The sequence below is a fragment of the Pygocentrus nattereri genome, chromosome 2, assembly GCF_015220715.1.
Source record: "Pygocentrus nattereri isolate fPygNat1 chromosome 2, fPygNat1.pri, whole genome shotgun sequence".
Taxonomy (NCBI): domain Eukaryota; kingdom Metazoa; phylum Chordata; class Actinopteri; order Characiformes; family Serrasalmidae; genus Pygocentrus; species Pygocentrus nattereri.
Window position 1 is genome coordinate 53,522,463 of NC_051212.1, and position 21,358 is coordinate 53,543,820.

Genomic DNA, 21,358 nt, shown 5'->3' on the forward strand with positions numbered 1-21,358 from the left:
ATACGGAATAAATACGCAATCCTGTATAAATACGGAATAAATACAGAATTCTGTATAAATACGGAATAAATACAGAATTCTGTATAAATACGGAATAAATACAGAATTCTGTATAAATACGCAATCCTGTATAAATACGGAATAAATACGCAATCCTGTATAAATACGGAATAAATACGCAATCCTGTATAAATACGGAATAAATACAGAATTCTGTATAAATACGGAATAAATACAGAATTCTGTATAAATACGCAATCCTGTGTAAATACGGAATAAATACAGAATTCTATATAAATACGGAATAAATACAGAATTCTATATAAATACGGAATAAATACAGAATTCTGTATAAATACGCAATTCTGTATAAACCTTACAAATTAAAATCTTTGAGCTGTTACTGTTCAATTGTGCAAAAAAAATAATTTTTATAAATTTAACTTTTATAGAAGGACATTTAGGTGCAAATCTGTAAGGTGTTATTTAAAAAAACGAATAAAAACACTCCTCTAAAAATTTTAATTATACATTATTTTCAAGCATCTTTTGGACCAAAAGTTCCAAAAATTGTAAAAAAAGATAAGTTTTTAATGAAGGTAAATTAATTTTTAACGTTCAGCTTTCAGCTCAATGTCTCTTAGACCCACTCAGCATTCGTCTATTTTTATTTCACTTCATAGAATTTATTCAGATTAATCAGACTACTCTATATAAGAAATCTATATAAGGTGAAACGTAGTTTGGTACTGAAAGTAAGAAAGTCTTTAAGATAAATAGACACATTTTAATTGTCTGTCACCTTTTAGCTGGTAAACAGTGGGTTAGTGCACAGCTGACACTAACCCTGATACATTTACTCCATTAATCTGCACAAGTAGAGTGTAAAAGGAGTGTGAGCTTGATGTTTATCCACGTTTTTCTGGTAACCATCCTATGTGCTACAGCTGTGCCCTGTACTGCTGACGCGGAGGGTGTGGTACATTTGTCTCCTTTTTGGACTAAACAGACTAAAACCTTTGACTGAGACATAAGATGCAGCCTCTATAGTGCCCTCTTGTGGAGCAGAGAGAGACACCCAGTGGATCTTTAATGTAAGAATGTAAAACATTGGAACGGAGCTGAACTGTCGGACTAAACTTTCACTTATATTTGATTTTTAGACTGAAATTTCTGACTCATGCCTGGCATATTCATCTTCAGTACTAAGCTTCATGACCAAAGGGTCTTCTATGGTATGAATGACTTGAAAATATTTATTTACAAACTGTTATTTGAAGCACATACTGAAACACTTTTGGTCAAAAGGTGAGAGTCTGAGTGCTGATGAGTGCATTATTCACGAGCTAATACCATCACTAACACTATCACAGACATTTACTCATGATGTTTTCTTCTAAATAAACATGGTTAGGATTTAATATGTCAGTGGAAATGGACGGAGGTATCATCTGTATTAAAACCATTTGAAAAGCTTGGTTAAAGGGCACCATAAGTGAACTTCGACATCAGAGCTAAGCACTTCTTTCTGGATCCGCCAGTGCTGGGAATCAGCAGCGCAAATTAAACCTGAAATCTAAAAGAAAAGAAATCTGAATCCGTCCATGTCCACGAACATCTGTCAGCAAATTTCTGTCCCAACTTAACTGCTGCTGGAAAAACTGTCTTTATCTGACCATCTGTCTACAGTCACCAAAATTTAGCTTAAACCAGATTGTAGTTGACAAAATGCTGTCTGAACTTAACTGTAATAAAAATTCTCTCTGATCTCGACTGCAGCCCTGAAAAACTGTCTGAATCCATCTGTATGCCAAGGAAGATCTATCTGAATCTGAATCTGACCAAAGGCCACCCAAAGTCTTCACCCAAAGTTCTGTCTGATTTGACTGAAGGCCAAGAAAATTCTGTCTAAATGCAAGAAAACCACTGTCTGAACTCTCTTTGAACAAAGTCTCACTCATCTCTAGTCCATTTGTCTCTTACTCAGCTTCGTGCTCAAAGTGTCTTCCTTGGTATGAAGAGCAGGTTTCTCCTAATCAAACATGGACAGCACCTTTGTTAGAAGCACATACTGCAACTGAGAGGTGTTCCACTTTCCTCATGATCTAACACTGTAACCAACTATTTCCACGCGATACTGTTTTCTCCTAAATGAAGCTGCTTAGGCTTTAATATGTTAAGCTCCTGGAAATGGACAAACGTATCTTTTGTATTAAAAACGTTACGACAAGCTCAGGTGAACCTCGACGTCTGAGGTGACCATTTCTTTCTGGACCCTCCATTGCTGGGAATCAACTGTGCAAATTAAATCTGAAATCTAAAATGTAAGAAACGCATTCAGGATGCGAATGGTAATGCCGACTGGATGGACCCCCACAGACCCCAAACAGAAGTCCTGCAAATCTCCTGGTGGATGCCGAGCGTATGATGCTAATGCGAGCTAATGTGCCGGAGTGCTGAGGAAATGCTAATGCGGCATTAGAAAGAGGAAATGCTAATCCAGAGGGTCCCTGGAGCAGCAGCATCTTTGTGGGGGGATTTCGGCGGCCTGAGAGGAGGCAGGAACTTCTGCTCTAATAGTTAATTATCTTGACCCATCTGGTCGGTGAAGAACTCGGGTTTTCTCCCGTTGAGCTTCCAACATCTGCCAGCCTTCCGAAACATCACGATATGGATGAGCTGACTTAGAAACAAAGTTGTTTCCACAAGTTTCTTCCCCAAAACACCACAAACTGCCAAGAGAGCTCATCCTATGCGTTCTGTAGGTGCGGTCACAGACTGGAGAAGATGTAAATGTGTGGCATCTGCATCTGTTTAAACTGGTTTGGAGGAAAGATGAGCAGATTATCCATTTGTGATTGTGCTGCAATCAAACAGCCAAACCGCAGACGGACATCAAGCTGCGTTTTGTACTCGAACAGCAGGACAGCCTCATCATAAAGTTGCAGGGGTCAACACAAACAGTTGTCCACCCACACCATCAATTTATTTTCTTCTTCGGAGTGTTGGTGCCTTATGCTGCTCTACAATTCTGAGCCTGATTGGCTCCTCCGAACTGGACCTGCAGGTTACAGGTCATCCTCAACAGAAAAGCGCAAATAAAATGATGATGCACAAGTGAAATCTAAGACCACTCCAGCACCACAAACTTGAGAAAAGAAAAATGCATGCAAGAGCAAACAAAATTACTGAGAAAAAGCAAACCTGACATTATAATGAGCCATGGCACAGTAAAGGCCATTCCTGACCATTTTCCATTTCAGCTCCTGAAATTCCCTCAATGTTTTGGGGAATTTTAGACACAAAGCAACACTTTGTGTCTAAAAATCTAAGCATTAAGGGGCAAAACTGTGATCTGCCATAGAAGCACTCATCTCCTCATGAGTCCTTATTAAACTGGAGTTTTTTCCACTTGAAGTAGTTTGGGGGACACCACACCATCACTATCGGGGAAGGATTTACTGCACACCTCTGGGACTAGTGATGCGACCGCATAGTACACTAGCATAAGATAGAGCCAGAAAGCATACGACTGTGGGCGCCCAAAATTCAAATATAGGTAAACAAATGCTGTCAGAATTCAAATGTAAGCCAACAAAAATCTGTCTGAATTTGACTGTAGGCCAAAAAAATCTGTGTGAATTTGACTGTAGGCCAGAAAATCTGATGTTAAGAGTCGTGATCTGTAAGGCTCAAACACATTAAAGCTCTAATACACCCACATCCACACACACACCCACAACCCCACACCCACACCCACACCCACACACACCCACACCCACACACACACACACACAGAGAACACTCCTGCTCCAAGTAAAAGCTCAGTCTCACTCACCGCTGAGCCATTTGGCCTCGGGGTCATGAACCCGCAGCTCCCTGCTGAACAGGTCCTCAATGGCAATTTTCTTCTTTGAGGCCAGACTGTCATCCTCACCTGCAGCAAACAGACACATACATTTACACGTACACAATACAAGCAGTAGGACGTTGCTGTCCAAAGGGAAAAAAGTATCTCCAAAATGGAAACTTTACAACAGAGGGCACAAACGCCTTTTACTTTCAATATTAGCCAACGTAAAAAGCTTTTATTCTAATTTGTATTTGTCCAATAATCAAGTAGAAAGTAAAAAACAGGTGCTGGGAATCTGCAACTTAACAGCTGCTACTGCCTGCAGAATGACTAATATTTACCAAACTCCAGCAGGGTCTGATTCTCATAGATATAAGCAGATATAAGCGTATGGGGTCAGTTGTAAAATACAGTTCTTATAAAAGTGAAGGGACATCCCAGAATAATAAGCTACAGTAAACAAAAGTAGCCTTACTCAAGCATTTAAAATCAACTCCTGTTATATGTAAATACATTATACTGCGTTATACACTGTTGTCAAAAGTATTCAGTCACCCATCCAAATCACTGAATTCAGGTGTTCCAGTCACTTCCATGGCCACAGGTGTATGAAGCCGAGCCCCTCGGCCTGCAGACTGCTTCTACAGACATTAGTGAAAGAATGGGTCGCTCTCAGGAGCTCAGTGAGTTCCAGCGTGGTACCGTGATCGGACGCCACCTGTGCAGCAAGTCCAGTCGTGAAATTTCCTCACTACTAAATATTCCACAGTCCACTGTCAGTGGGATTATAACACAGTGGAAGCGATTGGGAACGACAGCAACTCAGCCATGAAGTGGTCGGCCAGGTAAAATGACAGAGCGGTCAGCGGATGCTGAGGGTCATAGTGCACAGAGGTCACCGACTTTCTGCAGAGTCAATCACTACAGACCTCCAAACTTCATGTGGCCTTCAGATCAGCTCAAGAACAGCGTAGAGAGCTTCATGGAATGGGCTTCCATTCAGCACCAATCATTCTCAGCACTGCAGTGACACTGACGTGGTGGTGGTGTGTTAGTGTGTGTTGCGCTGGTCTGAGTGGATCAGACACAGCAGTGCTGCTGGAGTTTTTAAACGCCTCAGTGTCGCTGCTGGACTGAGAATAGTCCACCAACCAAAAATATCCAGCCAAAAGCGTCCTGTGGGCAGCATCCTGTGGGCAGCGTCCTGTGGGCAGCGTCCTGTGGGCAGCGTCCTGTGACCACTGATGAAGGACTAGAGGATGACCAACACAAACTGTGCAGCAGCAGATGAGCTGTCGTCTCTGACTTTACACCTACAAGGTGGACTGACAAGATAGGAGTGTCTAATAGAGTGGACAGTGAGTGGACACAGTGTTTAAAACTCCAGCAACACTGCTGTGTCTGATCCACTCATACCAGTGCAACACACACTAACACACCACCACCACGTCAGCGTTACTGCAGTGCTGAGAATGATCCACCACCCAAACAGTACCTGCTCTGTGAGGGTCCATGGGGGTCCTGACCGCTGAAGAACATGGTAACAGAGTATCAGAGAAACAGATGGACTACAGTCTGTAACTGTAGAACTACAGAGTGGAAACAAGGAGGCGGTCAGAATGAAAGCAGCGTCTCCTTCAGGTTACAGAGGTTTGGATGCTGCGTAAATGTTCTTGTTCGCTGATGAAGCGTGAGTTGTTATTGTGGGAGGACTAAGTGGTCATGAGAGCGGATGAGTATACAGAAGCGCAAGCGTCATTAGACATTCCACGTTTGACGAGCGTGATTTGGGGAACACGTTGACATCGGCGAACCATCTGCTGTTGATTAAAAAGCAAACGCCTCCACCTGTCAGCTGAGCCTGGACTCCGGTCTGTATGACGGATGGCGAATGACTCAGGCTGGGGGCCTTTGTCTCACAAGCAAGGGGTCATCGGTTTCACGTGAACCGATATCCACATCGTTAGTAAAGGATGGTTTTGCTTTCCACACAGCATGAATGTGCACACAACAACATCAGATTCAAATCATGACATAATATCTCCTGCTCAGCTCACACCCACACACGTTTTCTGCTTGTTTCAATGAGCAATGAGTGAGAAATAACTGATCTAAACAATAAAGAGCCTGTGACTTCATGTCTGGACAGAGGTTCTAATACGCTTAGTCCAAAGAAGGAATCTAATACAGTCATAAGAGTCTGTTCTAACTCAGCCAGATTCTGGGTGTTGTGGTGGAGGCCGGGAGGATGTTACTTCACTACTTTTCAAATCAGGCTTTTGCAAATATGAAAAGCAAATTTAACTGATATGGCCATCATTAGAAGAACCAGCAAGAAGAACCGAGATTCAGGGAATGGAAAATCTCTCCAAGAGTATGAAGAAGAATCACTGAGAGGGACCAAGATTCAAAAGGACAAACTAGTTATGAGAGTGAGAGACACATTTACATGCAGCCTGATTAATAATCCGTTAATAATCCAACTAATAGCACAAAATCGAATAGAATATGTCCATGTGAACACCTCAAATGGAATAGTCTAGTCCGATTGGGGCCATTCGGAATACAGTTTCTATCCGACTGATCGAGGTGGGTAATCCTGTAAATAATCAGTTAAATAGAAGATTAATATCCGTGTAAACGCCTGTATCCGATTACATTCCCTATCGGAAAGTTTCAGTCCGTTCTGCATGAGCGTCGCGTCACAGTGAGAGTTTATACCGTTCAGCACGGCGGAGCAGAAACTGGTCTGCAGAGGAGACGAAGTTCATGCTCTGATCTTTAAAAGACGGCGGTGTGACGGACGTCCAGCTTATGTGTCTCAGAGCACGACGTCTTCCTCTCTGCCTTCTTTAATAAGGACGTGTGAAGGACGTTTTCCTGAGTCTGACGTCATTTTAAAGCAATTAAAAACACAATCACCGCTCACTGCTGCTCATCTCACACTGACTGGACTCACGTGATGCTGGTTGTCATGGTAACGCCTACACTGAGCGGTTCTCTATGCATGCATGTAATTTTGATCGGATTACTTGTAGTGAGCATGTAAACTGTGATTTTTTCATCAGATTGTTGAGTAGAGTGAGATATAAGCGCTTCGGTCTGAATCTATAATCAGAATGTAATCAGACTGGCAAAAATCTCTGCATGTAAACACAGACGGTGAGAGAGACCAAGACTCAGTAGGACAAACTCACTAACAGAGTGAGAAAGAACTACTGAGAAGGACCAAGACTCAAAAGGACAGACCGCCTAAGAGCATGAGGACCAACATTATAACTCAGTCTCAATGCCCAGCATATCTCACCCCTGCTAAGAGGACAGATGGCACTGGTGGCTTAGACAGACAACACAGACACACTAAAACAACACCTCAGCTTCCTCGTCCTGTCACTTTTTCCCACCTCTCGTTTGTTTTGAGTGTGATATAAAGTTGAGATGGTCCAAAGATGAGACTAGTCCAAGAATATGAGTCTCCACACTGAGATTTCCTGTAACAGGCCCCCTTTATGATAGCAATACAAAAACAAAAAGCAGTAAAACACCACAATGCAACTTTCATGCAACAGTTTTCCAATAAAATGACTCGTATTCAATTCAATTCAATCATTACTCATTGCATTGAGATGCATAAAGCTCCTTGATCCAAAAGGGTCACTTCTCTGGCAGGGGATTCGTCAGTCCATCGACAAAGCGACATGGGCGTGTGTCTTCTGGGGGTTTACCATTTTACAGTGTAAATGCTAGAAAATGTTAAATTCATTCTCCTCTTACATTTTTGTCAGTTGCTTCTTCATCATAATACAGTGATTATTAGTTCCAACACAATATCTAATAGGTAGTGTGTTGAGTTTACAACTATCTTCAGCTGCATTTAGAGGACGCATCTGATGTCCCATCAGGCCCTCGGTCACCCACAGTTCTCTGTGCACGAGCAACGCAAACAGCGCCACAGAAATGACGGAAAACAAAGCAGAGCTTGTTTTAAAACGTTCACGTCTCTGAATTCGTCTTTGTTTCCTCGTATGAGTAAAACGGCTGGTTATTTACAGTATTCATCCATATATTTCAATTAGAAGTATTTTTATATGTGTATTTTTATTTTTTTACCCGATTTTTCTCCCCAACTTAATCGTCTCCAATTCCACCCCCTAGTTAGGGCTCCCCCAATCACACAACACCATCAGTGTTAGGAGGGTGAAGGCAGCGCAGGCTTCCTCCGAGACCTGTGAAACCAGCCACCGCTTCTTTACGAACTGCCGCTCTCGCGACGTCACGGGACGGCCGAACGCGCCAACCGGCAGATCTGCTACGTCAGCTGACAGACGCCTGCGCTGATCAGCATTGCGCTGAGTGATGGGGGGAGAAGGGGGGCCATCCTACCCACCCAGAGAGAGTCGGGCCAATCGTGCTCTCTCGGACTCCAGGCTATGGACGGCTGGAGCATCACCAGGGATCGAACTCGCGATCTCCTGACGACGCGGCCAGCGTTTAGACGGCTGCGCCACTCGGGCGCATGTGTATGTTCAGTTTATCGTTCTACATAAGAAATGAAAAAGCAACAAACTCAATGCAACGAGCTCTATTTTCTCTCACTAGTTCCACACCACCACACAGCCTCCTTAGGACTGCTCCACCTGTGTGACCAATCGGCTGCTACGGAGGAGTCTCCATAGGACAGACCGACCGAGGACCCGCCCCACCTCGACTGCGGCCTAGACTTTGGAAAGCAGCTACAGTCAAAGTCATGAGTTAAAACTTTTACAATTTTGTAAAATCGGTGAGTTGCAGGAACGTTTGGGGCCCTAAGTGGCATCGTGCTTGGGGGCCGGCAACCCACCGCAGTCAATACTTTAAACACTGAAATGCTAAAGTAGAGAAAAATTTACAATAAGTATTTCTATACACTCTTAAAACAGACGGCTGACAGAAAATGCGCTGTAGATCGTTCTATATAGAACCTTTTTGAAAAGGGTTCTCCTGTTGTTACAGCACACTTAAAAATGATTGTTCCTCAAGAGTTCTTTGGTAAGAAAAATGGTTCCATATAGAACCATGAATGCTCAAAGAAGGGTTTGATGGATTATGTGTTGTATACAGCGCCTTTTAAAAAGGGGTTCTTCTCTTGTTACGATAGTAGAGGAAGAAACCCTTTTTAGGTGCTAAATAGAACCCTTTTCAGTACAGTCCTATACAGAACCAGCTACAGCACATTTCCCATCAGCTATCGTTTTAAGAGTGTAAATAAATATTTGTTGATTTTTCTCCACTTTAACGTTTCTTAATGTTTATCCTGTTCAAAAACAAAGTATTGATCGTGATGGGAACGCTTTCATGACCCTTAAATCACGGAAAAGGTTCTCTGAGTGTTCGTGGTTATTTATAGGACCATTTAAAACATAAAATTAAATGTATAAACAAAAAATAAAGTATTGTATAAAGTAAAAAAGACGATGCTTCAAGGGTTCTTTAGTAAACAAATCAGTTCTAAATACCACAAACCCTCAAAGATTATGATTAAAAGTTTCCTTCCATCGTGAAATGGTTCTTCAGACTGATGGACAATCTGTTGTAGATGCTTTTGTATAGAACCTTTTTGAAAAGGGTTCTATATAGCACCAGAAAGGGTTCTTCTATTATTATGATGTGAAGCTTGTAACAATGGAACATAAAGCCCTCTTCAGAAAGGTTCTCCACAGAACAGTTTTTTTGCATCTTACACGAAACAAAGAACCCTTTAATCGTGCAAAAAAGGTCTTGGTTCTATACAGAACCATTTTCGTGGCTAAAGAACCCTTGAGGAACCATCTTTTTTTAAGTGTGTATCAATTGCTTACATCACTTACAGGAGGAAATATCTCTAATAGCTTTTCTGGCCTAAAGGACTTACATGGTTCTCTTTAGTCCAGATTCTCTGTCTAGTCCTCAAGACGCTCAGCAAGTCCACAGATCTGCTCTTAGATGTCAATGACTTGAGGTACTGCAACTCCAGAACAACAGGTTCAGGAGAGCTGGAACACAATAAAACCCCAGACGGCTGAAACTGAAAGCCTTTAGGTTTAATATAAAAGTTTAAATCTACTCATAAAGTTGAAAACAGTGGCCTGTTCGTTAATGGGGCACATGCTTCCACAACAGCTGAAGGCGATGGGTAAAAAGTCAGATGTTCTGGGAAGCTTGGTGATTTCTTTTGTTCTCAGGAACAGGAACGCTTTATACCTGTGAGCCAAAGGACTGCAGGGACGAACCCGAAGAAGAACTTCATGCACTCGTTGGCTGAACAGCTGTCTTTTCAAATAACATGGTTTTGTCTGGCCGCCCTCTTGTTCCATCGCTGTAATTTCCCTGCTCCTAAGTGAGTTCGGCCTGCTTGAGACATTGTTTTGTCGCTCTCCAGAGACAGAGTGGTTGTTTTTCTATCCTAACGGCACATTTTTAAAATATCAAAACGATTTCATTGTGTTGCTGGAGAGCCGCCTCTGTCTCACAGCTCCTGAGACCTTCACAAATTGGGCGAAACAACAACAGCAACAAATGGAGACTCGGTGGCTCTGGCCTTCGCCTCTGATTTTTTAGGCTGTCTCCAGACATTTCGCCTTCCGTAAGCAACTCCCAGCCCAGCGCCATGTCTGGAGCCAATTAGGGGAGATGACACGCGGTGGAGGACCAGGCCTGGTCTGGCTGGCACGCTATTGATCCCCATTTCGATCCAAATCACACGCTTTTTATTTTTTAATTAGCAGACAGAATCAGCGTTACTGCTCTTTGCTGCGGGACCCGAGGCCCACATCACTGTGTGAGCTTATCCTGCTCCCACACACCTGATTCAACCCAGCAGTTAATTACAAAGCCCTTCACAAGCTGCAACAGGACAACTCCCGCCTGCAGTACGCATGTTCTGGTCATCTAAACACACCACTGAGCACGTCTGCATGCAGCCGATAATCCAATCATAATCAGATTTCTGCAGCCGTCTGATTATTCACGTAACAGCACAGTCTGATTTCATAGATCGGATGTGACAACAGACTGTGGTACTAATAATAAGCAGCACTTCTGGAACGATGCTGAAATCAAATTAATGCTTGACAAAATGACAGATTTAAATATTCTACTTAAATAAAATGTATATCTTCTAGATGATGTAAACTCACCGGGCATTTTATTTTCAGTTGCTTGTTAACACAAATAGCTAATCAGCCAATCACACGGCTGCAGCTCACTGCATTTAGGCATGTAGAGGTGGTCAAGACAACCTGCTGAAGTGCAGACCGAGCATCAGAACGGGGAAGAAAGGGGATTTAAGGGGCTTTGAACGTGGCGTGGTTGTTGGTGCCAGACGGGCTGGTCTGAGTATTTCAGAAACTGCTGATCTGCTGGGATTTTCACGCACAACCATCTCTAGGGTTTACAGAGAACGGTCAGAAAAAGAGGAAACATCCAGTGAGCGGTCAGTTGTGTGGACGAAAATGCCTTGTTGATGTGAGAGGTCAGAGGAGAATGGGCAGACTGGTTCCAGATGATAGAAAGGCAACAGGAACTCAAATCACCAACCAGAATCTCTGAGGAACGTTTCCAACACCTTGTTGAAAGTGTGCCATGAAGAATTAAGACAGTTCTGAAGGCGAAAGGGGGTCCAACCTTTTACTAGCAAGGTGTACCTAATAAAGTGGCTGGTGAGTGTATGTTCGTTTAGAGGATAAAGACTCTGAGATCACGCAGAGAGACTGGTTGTGGAGTAATAGATGGAATTAAACGTGTTTTTCTGGTGGGTGGTGTATACATAGCTATTAGCCCCTAAGCAGTTAGCCACTCACTTGTGTAGTTTTCTCCCGTACTTCCTGGTTCTGACTGAGTGATACAACAGTGGAAAAGAAACCGTAACGGTCTTGTGAGTCCAGACCAGCGTGGAGCGGTCCAGTACAGCCCTGAGAACCATCTGGCTCAACAGTGGAAAAGAACCCATAACCGGTCTTGTGAGTCCAGACCAGCGTGGAGCGGTCCAGTACAGCCCTGAGAACCATCTGGCTCAACAGTGGAAAAGAACCCATAACCGGTCTTGTGAGTCCAGACCAGCATGGAGCGGTCCAGTACAGCCCTGAGAACCATCTGACTCAACAGTGGAAAAGAACCCATAACCGGTCTTGTGAGTCCGGAACAGCGTGAAGCGGTCCAGAACAGCCCTGAGAACCATTTGGCTCAACAGTGGAAAAGAAACCAAAGTAAGTACAGTCATGAACTCCAGAGCGCTGTTGATGATGAGCCTGGTGATGATTATCATTCGTTATCATGCTCGGGGCCAGAACATTAAGTGCAATGTGCCTCCCAAACCAGTGGAGGAGTGAAGGCCTCTAGAACCATTAGCGCAGACCGCTGGCAAATAGTGGGAGCTAAACTCAAGAAAGACCTTAAAGACAAGTCTTTGAAGACAAAAACAAACGGCAGACTATTTGCGTTAAATCATCATTTTAGGTGCCTAAAAGGGGCATAAAAATAAGGTGAAGATAAGCAAACTGAGGCACAGGACACAGCTCTCATACATCAAACACTATCTCACTGACAGTCACTTCTCACCTCCCCGGAGAAATAAATTAGATAACAACGTTCATCACGTCACCTTTTGTGGCTTCTAAACGTTCATCAAGCCCTCGGCGCTTAGATCAGAGTTTTCATTTTCACCCCATCATCGCCTGATAATGTCTTAACTTTGACGCCTGGGATTTTAAACGAGGGCTGTTTTTATTAAGTCTGAACCTCAGAGTTATTATAGTAAGTAATCTAAAACAAATGATGTAATGGCTCCTGCTGACTAATTACAGCTTCGGCAGATGAGGACGATGAAATGCGATGCGTGTCGCAAATGGGAAAAAAAACGCCTAACGATTTTGATCCAGGATGTGAAGGGATAATTAAAAAGCTGGCCATCTTTGGTGACTATAAAACATAGGAGCAAAAATTACACGCAACTAGATGCAAATGGCACCTCTGATGTCCTGCCAATTTTATAAATGGCTCAGGCTATTAGGTTGTGATAATCTACGTTCAATGGGACTGGACCATTACCATAATCCACATTAAAGTGCCATTACAAAGTGCAGGGACACGCCGCCTCTTCCCGAAAAGCCAACACACCATCTCCTGCCTGCATTCACCACTGTGACTCGTGCTACTGGGGAGGCACGTGAACCTGAACGCACATTCAGAGATCCAGTGTGCGTAAGACCTGTAGACCTACACCGAGTCCTTCTTGCTGTGTTCAAGTTTGTGTTTGGCTTGACCATGTCAACTTCTGACCGATCACCTCATGAAATGCAGCACTCCTACACACTATACTAGGAGATAATATTAGTCCTATTAGTCCATAAAAACTCCTATACATTAAAATAGGAGACACTGGTCAATAAAAACCTCAATAAACGATCCCATACGCTACAATACGATTTATTAGTCCACTAAACAACCTCAAAAATCACTCCTATACAGTGGAATAGGAGATATTAGTCCATAAACAACCTCAATAAATGATCATAAACACTACAATAGGAGATATTAGTCCATAAACAACCTCAATAAATGATCATAAACACTACAATAGGAGATATTAGTCCATAAACAACCTCAATAAATGATCATAAACACTACAGTAGGAGATATTAGTCCATAAACAACCTCAATAAATGATCATAAACACTACAATAGGAGATATTAGTCCATAAACAACCTCAATAAATGATCATAAACACTACAATAGGAGATATTAGTCCATAAACAACCTCAATAAATGATCATAAACACTACAATAGGAGATATTAGTCCATAAACAACCTCAATAAATGATCATAAACACTATAATAGGAGATATTAGTCCATAAACAACCTCAATAAATGATCATAAACACTACAATAGGAGATATTCGTCCATAAACAACCTCAATAAATGATCATAAACACTACAATAGGAGATATTAGTCCATAAACAACCTCAATAAATGATCATAAACACTACAATAGGAGATATTCGTCCATAAACAACCTCAATAAATGCTCCTATACATTATAATAGGAGATATTAGTCCATAAACAACCTCAATAAATGCTCCTATACATTATAATAGGAGATATTAGTCCATAAACAACCTCAATAAATGCTCCTATACATTATAATAGGAGATATTAGTCCATAAACAACCTCAATAAATGCTCCTATACATTATAATAGGAGATATTAGTCCATAAACAACCTCAATAAATGCTCCTATACATTATAATTGGAGATATTAGTCCATAAACAACCTCACTAAACAATCCTGAATAGGAGATATCAAGGGGTGGGCATTTGAAACCATTTAGCTGTTCAAATATCCACTTATTAAAACAACTGGTATTCCAACATCCCATTGATCACTGATTTAGTGATTTATCTTTCAGCAGTGTGTGATTTAAAACGCTGCCAGTTTTTTAATAATTTAATTTTAATAAAATTAAAAAATACATATTCTGTTAAAAAATGTATGTTAAAAAATATTAAACACTGCCATTTGTATTAATTTATTCATAACACAAAATATTGTCTTGTGATATTTGAACGCTGTTCATCTAAAACTGTGGATGTTCAAATGGTATCAAGTATCCATCTGTACTGATCACCACCGTGACCAGCACTGGAACTTACGTGGGGTCAGCAGGATAACAGAGGTGATGATCAGAGAGCAGATGACCAGAATGACCAGCAGAGCGATGGCAATTCCCTTCCAGTTCCTCTGAGGAGGAGCGCTACCCACCAGCTCCTGTCAAACACACAAACATAACACACCACTTTAATTCTCATAAACACACGCTTACACATTTCACACTGCTTTGTTATTATGAGACAATGAAATAATCCGTATTTAGTCCAGTTATTAATTCAACAGGGTTTAAAGTTACTGGCACATCCTTTAGCATAAGGATAGCATGTTATAACAAACCAATCACTGAGGAAGAATAAGAATCAAAGAGAAACGTTAAGAATTCTCACCCCCACCCCAGCAAAATCTACATTACTCAAGACTAAATATTTACATTTACATCATTTGGCTGACGCTCTTCTCCAGAGCGACTTACAATTTGATCATTTTACACAGGTGGGCGAAGGTGGTGTTCGGAGTCTTGCCCAAGGACTCTTACTGGTATAGTGTAGGGTGTTTGCCCAGGTGGGGCACTGAACCCCAGTCTACAGTGTAGAAGGCAGAGGAGTTATCCACTACACTATACAACCACTTATATTCTCCACAAGGGAGCACTATTGGCTGCACATCACTGAGACGGAGGAAACGAGCACGAACCCACACCAGCAGGATCTGTTTTCAGCTCTCGGTTTCGCTTTCTTATTTGGATTGTGTGAAGCTAAAGACGCGAAACGCACCAACGTGAGAACAAATCTATGCGAACTTCAACCCTGCAACTGTGTCCCGGCAGCATCAATAGAAAACGAGAGGGCGAACTGTGGCATCTTTTTCCGAAACTGCTCTTCAGTGAATACAATGTCTCGTCACGCACAATTTCAAATGAACAAACTAGTTGACGAGATTATGTTAACCGTTTACTGAGCTACACGCTGCTGACAGGGCGAGGAGCTCAGTCATCCAGGAGGAGCTCAGTCATCCAGGAGGAGCTCAGAGTAGAGCTGCGAGCCAGTTGAGGTGGTACGGTGGAGGTTTACCAGGCACCGCCAACTGGGACAAGACCCTGAGGATTATACCTTCAAGTTGGCCTGGAAGCCACTTGGGGTTCCCCCGGAACGAGCTAGAGGATGTTGCGGTGTACAGGGTAATCTGGGATTCTCCGCTACTGCGACCCGCGCTGGATTAAACGGTTTAAGATGGTGATGATTATGATGATGATGATGATATTTGTCCACAGATGAGCACATCAGTAGGGTATGCTCAGACACATTTGTAAGAAAATGAAGCATCACTCGCAAATAAATAAATAAAACCTCTTGAAAAACAAAGAAACCAAAAGATACACACACAAGCTCATCAGCAAATTCCAGGAACGCGGCTTTGGTTATGGAAAAAACGTTCCACAAATGTAGATGAATGTAGCCAGAACATGTTTGGTATCTAAAGTTTGCTTCGTTAGTTCAGGATCAGCTCACAAGAAAAAGAAGCTTATCCTCTGAAAACAAAGTGCAGATGAGTTAATAGGTAACAGTATTATATACACTGTCTCAGAAACAGGTCTGTCAGAAATGACTGTAAATAAATACTGTATATAACCATCTATGAATTTTTAGCTACAGCCTAAGATCTTGTCTGATCAAATCCATTTCGAATAACATTAAAAACTGAGTTAATTAGCTAATTTACGATGCTGCTTTACGTCGAGTGCAGGCAGATGAGCAGAATCACTTCGTTCTGCTCTGCAAACGCAATACAAGAAATCTCGCTGATGGATCACAAAGCCCTTGAAAAGGGGAAGCTATATGAGAGGTCCTTGCCTAGTACGCAGTATGATATCCTTTACACACATCTCGTCCTTCAGAGTCTTAACGGCGATAAGAGTGGAAGGTTGGAGCCGCCACATACTGTGAATAATGAAAAGGTCCGTATCAACAACGTGCAGCAGCTCTATTAATACAATGATGCCCTAATATCACACATTCCTAGGCTTTTTAAGACGGGCAAAATATAACGATCCCTTAAAGAATCAGTTAGACGTGCGTGGCATGCGCCCCCCCGCCTTCCTGCCGTTGTCGTCGGGGCCCGAACGCTCAGCGGCGCCGAAGCCCAGCGGGGACGAGAGCCGCGAGTGTGGAGGAGGTGGAGCGCAAAGCCCGAGCTCCCCGGACGGGCGTGAGGCATGAGCGTGGCGGTGGGAGGAGGAGGACGAGGATGCTGGTGCCAACCATGAGAGGCACCAGTGCAAGGAGCGAGTCCCGAGCTCCGGCGGAAACAGGGAGGTGGAGCGGCGAGCTCTCGTTCCCTCTCGGCTCTGGTGCTCGCCTTGGAAAAGAGCTGAGAGGGAACAGAGCGAGAGAGGGACAAGCAGCAGCAGCAACAAAAGGACTGAAGCTGGTGTAAGAGACCGAAAAGTCTAGCTTAAGCCACTGAAAAGTGGCCAGCATAGCTTAGTGTTGGTTGGTTTTGTTCGTTGTGTTTATTTTGCGTGAGAATTCAAGTCTTAAATGAATTAAATCTGATTAAATTAATGCCTGCTGCAGCGCTGAACCCTGCCTCCAGCACATGCCGTGCTACAATGTGAAATTCGCAGATTTTTCTTGTTTTCTGCATAATCAAACACTTAAAATGTGAACGAAGACGTTTGGAGTGGTTTGTTGGGAAATGCTTCGTTGTGGACAAAGAATTCAGAGCTTAACGCCTCTAAAAGCTCCTTCACAGAAAGTTATGACATAAAACGGATATGAAAACAGCCGGACGCCTGAGGTTATGCAGGGTGTCGTACCTTAAAGATTTTTTTTTTTATTTCACTGGATTTTCCACGATTTCACCATCATCAAAGTTACATATAAAACTAGGCCCTTTGGAGGTTCTGGATGGTAAATAAAGTGTCTATATCTGTGTTGTAGTCATGGCGACGTCTGGTCCCCATCATCACCACTGTAAAGACGTCTGAGTCTCTACAATCAACAATTTCACACCAAACTAACTCAGAATATCTTTGTATTAATCTCTGAATTTTGTGCAGAAATTTAAACTCAAATAACCACTCCGCCTCACCCAGCCTTCATATTTTCACTCTGCTTTTTGCGTAAACAAGCTTACAAAGTTCTACACGCATGGTCACTACACTGTGCCCTGCAGCAGCCACTGGGGAGCTCTCCACCACCGTCGTTTCCACCACCTTTCAGCCAATGCAAGCAGCTCTCAGCTCTCATTAGCATAGAGCAGGGGTGTTTAATTAAAATTCAATAAGGTCCAGTTTTCCTCAAGCAAAGGTCCGGATCCTGCATCGTGACTCAGCGCCATATACTGTTTACTGAAGTAGCTGAGTGGGAATATCAGCATCTCATACAGTCGACAGCTGAACATCAGATCAAATAAAGTCCAGTTCGGTCAGATTTCAACAACATTTACTGAACATCAGATCAAATAAAGTCCAGTTCGGTCAGATTTCAACACCATTTACTGAACATCAGATCAAATAAAGTCCAGTTCGGTCAGATTTCAACAACATTTACTGAACATCAGATCAAATAAAGTCCAGTTCGGTCAGATTTCAACAACATTTACTGAACATCAGATCAAATAAAGTCCAGTTCGGTCAGATTTCAACACCATTTACTGAACGTCAGATCAAATAAAGTCCAGTTCGGTCAGATTTCACCAACATTTACTGAACATCAGATCAAATAAAGTCCAGTTCGGTCAGATTTCACCAACATTTACTGACCATCAGATCAAATAAAGTCCAGTTCGGTCAGATTTCACCAACATTTACTGAACATCAGATCAAATAAAGTCCAGTTCGGTCAGATTTCAACAACATTTACTGAACATCAGATCAAATAAAGTCCAGTTCGGTCAGATTTCAACACCATTTACTGAACATCAGATCAAATAAAGTCCAGTTCGGTCAGATTTCAACAACATTTACTGAACATCAGATCAAATAAAGTCCAGTTCGGTCAGATTTCAACACCATTTACTGAACATCAGATCAAATAAAGTCCAGTTCGGTCAGATTTCACCATTTACTGAACATCAGATCAAATAAAGTCCAGTTCGGTCAGATTTCACCAATATTTACTGAACATCAGATCAAATAAAGTCCAGTTCGGTCAGATTTCACCAACATTTACTGACCATCAGATCAAATAAAGTCCAGTTCGGTCAGATTTCAACAACATTTACTGAACATCAGATCAAATAAAGTCCAGTTCGGTCAGATTTCACCAACATTTACTGAACATCAGATCAAATAAAGTCCAGTTCGGTCAGATTTCACCAACATTTACTGAACATCAGATCAAATAAAGTCCAGTTCGGTCAGATTTCAACAACATTTACTGTCAGTTTCCTCTTTTTAGATCACGTCATGTGGAATAACTTCCCTCTGACTCACTTTCTTCTCTGACTGCTGTTTCTCTCCTCGTCCCTCCCCTGTGTGGCGTCACTCACTCGAGTCTCAGAGCTCATCGTAACGCACAGATCTGATTGGCTGAGTGGCGTCACGTGTGATACGTAACACATTCAACTGCTCTGTGAGTCTCCCGGGCCGCTAAACTGGTACCGTAAAGGCTAGAAAAGCTACGCCGATTAAAACAGGACCACCCTGTCAAAATTAAATAGTTTATCCATAGTTTATCGGTTATAGGTCCAGGTCCGCATAGGACAACGTCTGGGTCTGGACTCGGACTGCGGTCCGCCCATTAGTGACCTCTGGCGTAGAGAATTAACACCCCCAAAAAGATCTTTCCTTCACAGAGAAATAAAGGACAAAGCTAAACACATCATATACAAAGACTAAATGAAGGTGGTATTACTGCATCAAACTCAGACCCTCCAAGTTCTACACTGCAACCCCACCAGGAATCTGCAAACTTGTGATCATGAGAATTCACGGAAATTCAAGCAGCCCACCCAGCGTTTCCCAGAGCTCGCAGTTCAATCGCTGCATCATTTCCGAACTAAACATGCTTTTGGAAAAAAAGGGTCCAGCTTCTGTGCTATCCGGCCACAAAAGACCTGCTGCGATGAGGTCAGCTCCGTTTTGACCTGTACGTCCGTCTGAAGGCTCTTCCGTGTCTTCTGCGAGCGGCTGCCTGCTCTGTGTGCTGTGTCTGAGCCTTTCATGGCAATATAGATGCTGAAGCAAAGCGCATTAGCTGCTCGATTTATTCCCGCTCAGATTCGCAGTGCTGCTGGACACTCCAAGTACTTTAATTCTAATGCACTTCCTGAGATTTCCGGCACATTCCTGAGTTTATTTAGGGAACGTTCGGTGGGCACAAATGGATGATCTATCAGTGTTTTATGCTGTGAGCCCACAACCATGAAAAACTCTTTTCTGAGACTGATGTTGAAATCTTGAGTCTGCTGCACTGCATGTTCACGGTCCTCAGAGGTAAACCTAATTTTGAAGTTAACTACACATAAGCCCCCCACGCCCACCCCCAAAATACCTGCTAGATAATATTGCCAAACCCCAAATACCCCCTACTTCCTCTACTGGGTGAGTAATAAGCTTGGAGCTTCTACCTGCTCGGGGAAAAAAGAGGCCACATCAGGGCTGCTACCTCCAAAGTCCATTACACAATGCCTCATTAGTCTATAGGCCAAGAAAGGGGTTAGTGGAGGCAGGCTGGTGGGGGGGAGGGGGGGAGGCTGGGGTGTGATTGCCCAGGAGAGGTCTGTCTGGGTTTGGGCCGCAGGGGAGATTGGAACTGTGCTATTTTAGGACCAGGATGAGCCAAGAGATTGAAGTGACATGAACAAATGAGCAGTGAAAGAGATTCGGGGGGGAAATGCATCCGGATTCCGAGCAATTAGTGTTTACCACGAAATCGCAGTGGACAGAGGAGCACTGGAGAACATCAGCAGCCTCTGCACCTGCATCGGTGAACAGACTTAAACGCCGTGCAGACTTTATTACCGTCAATTTGATTGACTTTTCAAGTGGAACCACATAATTGGATATATTAATAACATTAATTAATGATATTCAAACTTTCTCAACAGGTTAAAGTCCTAAAGTTAAAGGTTAAAAGTTTTTTTCTTACAACACCACACAAATCAAATTCAAATCACAAGGAAATCCAGGGACAATCAGCACCTTTCCAATAATCTAACAATCTTTCTCACTATAATCAAACACTAATAATCTAATTTATAATAGATTTATACACTCTATATACATTCCATAATGTATAATAATCTAATAATCTTAATATCACTTTATCGCTAGTCAGTACCCTTTTAGAAATGAAGGTTCTGTTCAGGTACATTTCTCGTTCATCAAGGTACAAACAGTGTAGATGTTCCCTCAAAGGTTCTACAGTGGTTCTAAGGTCTGATTGTGGAGCTTAAATCAGGTTCTCCAGGTGAAAAGTTGGTATTTGTTCCTTTTCATAACCGAATGTTTTAAATCAGATCAGTAGAATAAAAGCCTGGAGGCGAGGCGAGGCGGGGTGTGAGGAGTCAGTCCAGCTTAGAACAGATCATTTCAGTGGATTATGGTTCAGTTATGTTCCCTGATTAAAGGCACTGAGATGGAGCCTTGAGGGTCCCACCTCAGTGATAAGAGGGGTCCTGCCTCAGTGACAGTGACTCCTGCCTTAGTACCTTTATTTCTGAGAGTGTATGATTCATTTGAAATGATTGAAATGATGTCTTGTCGTGTATGTTAGGCCTACAGCGTTACAGTGAATTTCACTGAATAACGTACATAAAGACACCACACCTGCACCACTTCCCAACAACTGGTGCACAGTCACAACAAATACTGCCTTTCTTATTTTACTGCACCGTATTAATGTATTTCTACAAAATGTGAGACTTTTCT

The 21,358-nt window shown here is 42.5% G+C and overlaps 1 protein-coding gene across 3 annotated transcripts in view; it reads right to left on the reverse strand.

Moving 5' to 3' along the window:
- The window catches only part of dpp6b (dipeptidyl-peptidase 6b), a 226,856-nt gene that overhangs the window by 55,424 nt on the left and 150,074 nt on the right, over positions 1–21,358 (reverse strand). For all 3 annotated transcript variants that reach the window (XM_017703450.2, XM_017703449.2, XM_017703451.2), the window contains exons 2-3: positions 14,526–14,640; positions 3,839–3,937 (exon numbers count right to left, since the gene is read on the reverse strand). In XM_017703450.2, the coding sequence (XP_017558939.1) occupies positions 3,839–3,937; positions 14,526–14,640 (214 nt within the window). The remainder of the gene's footprint in view (positions 1–3,838; positions 3,938–14,525; positions 14,641–21,358) is intronic.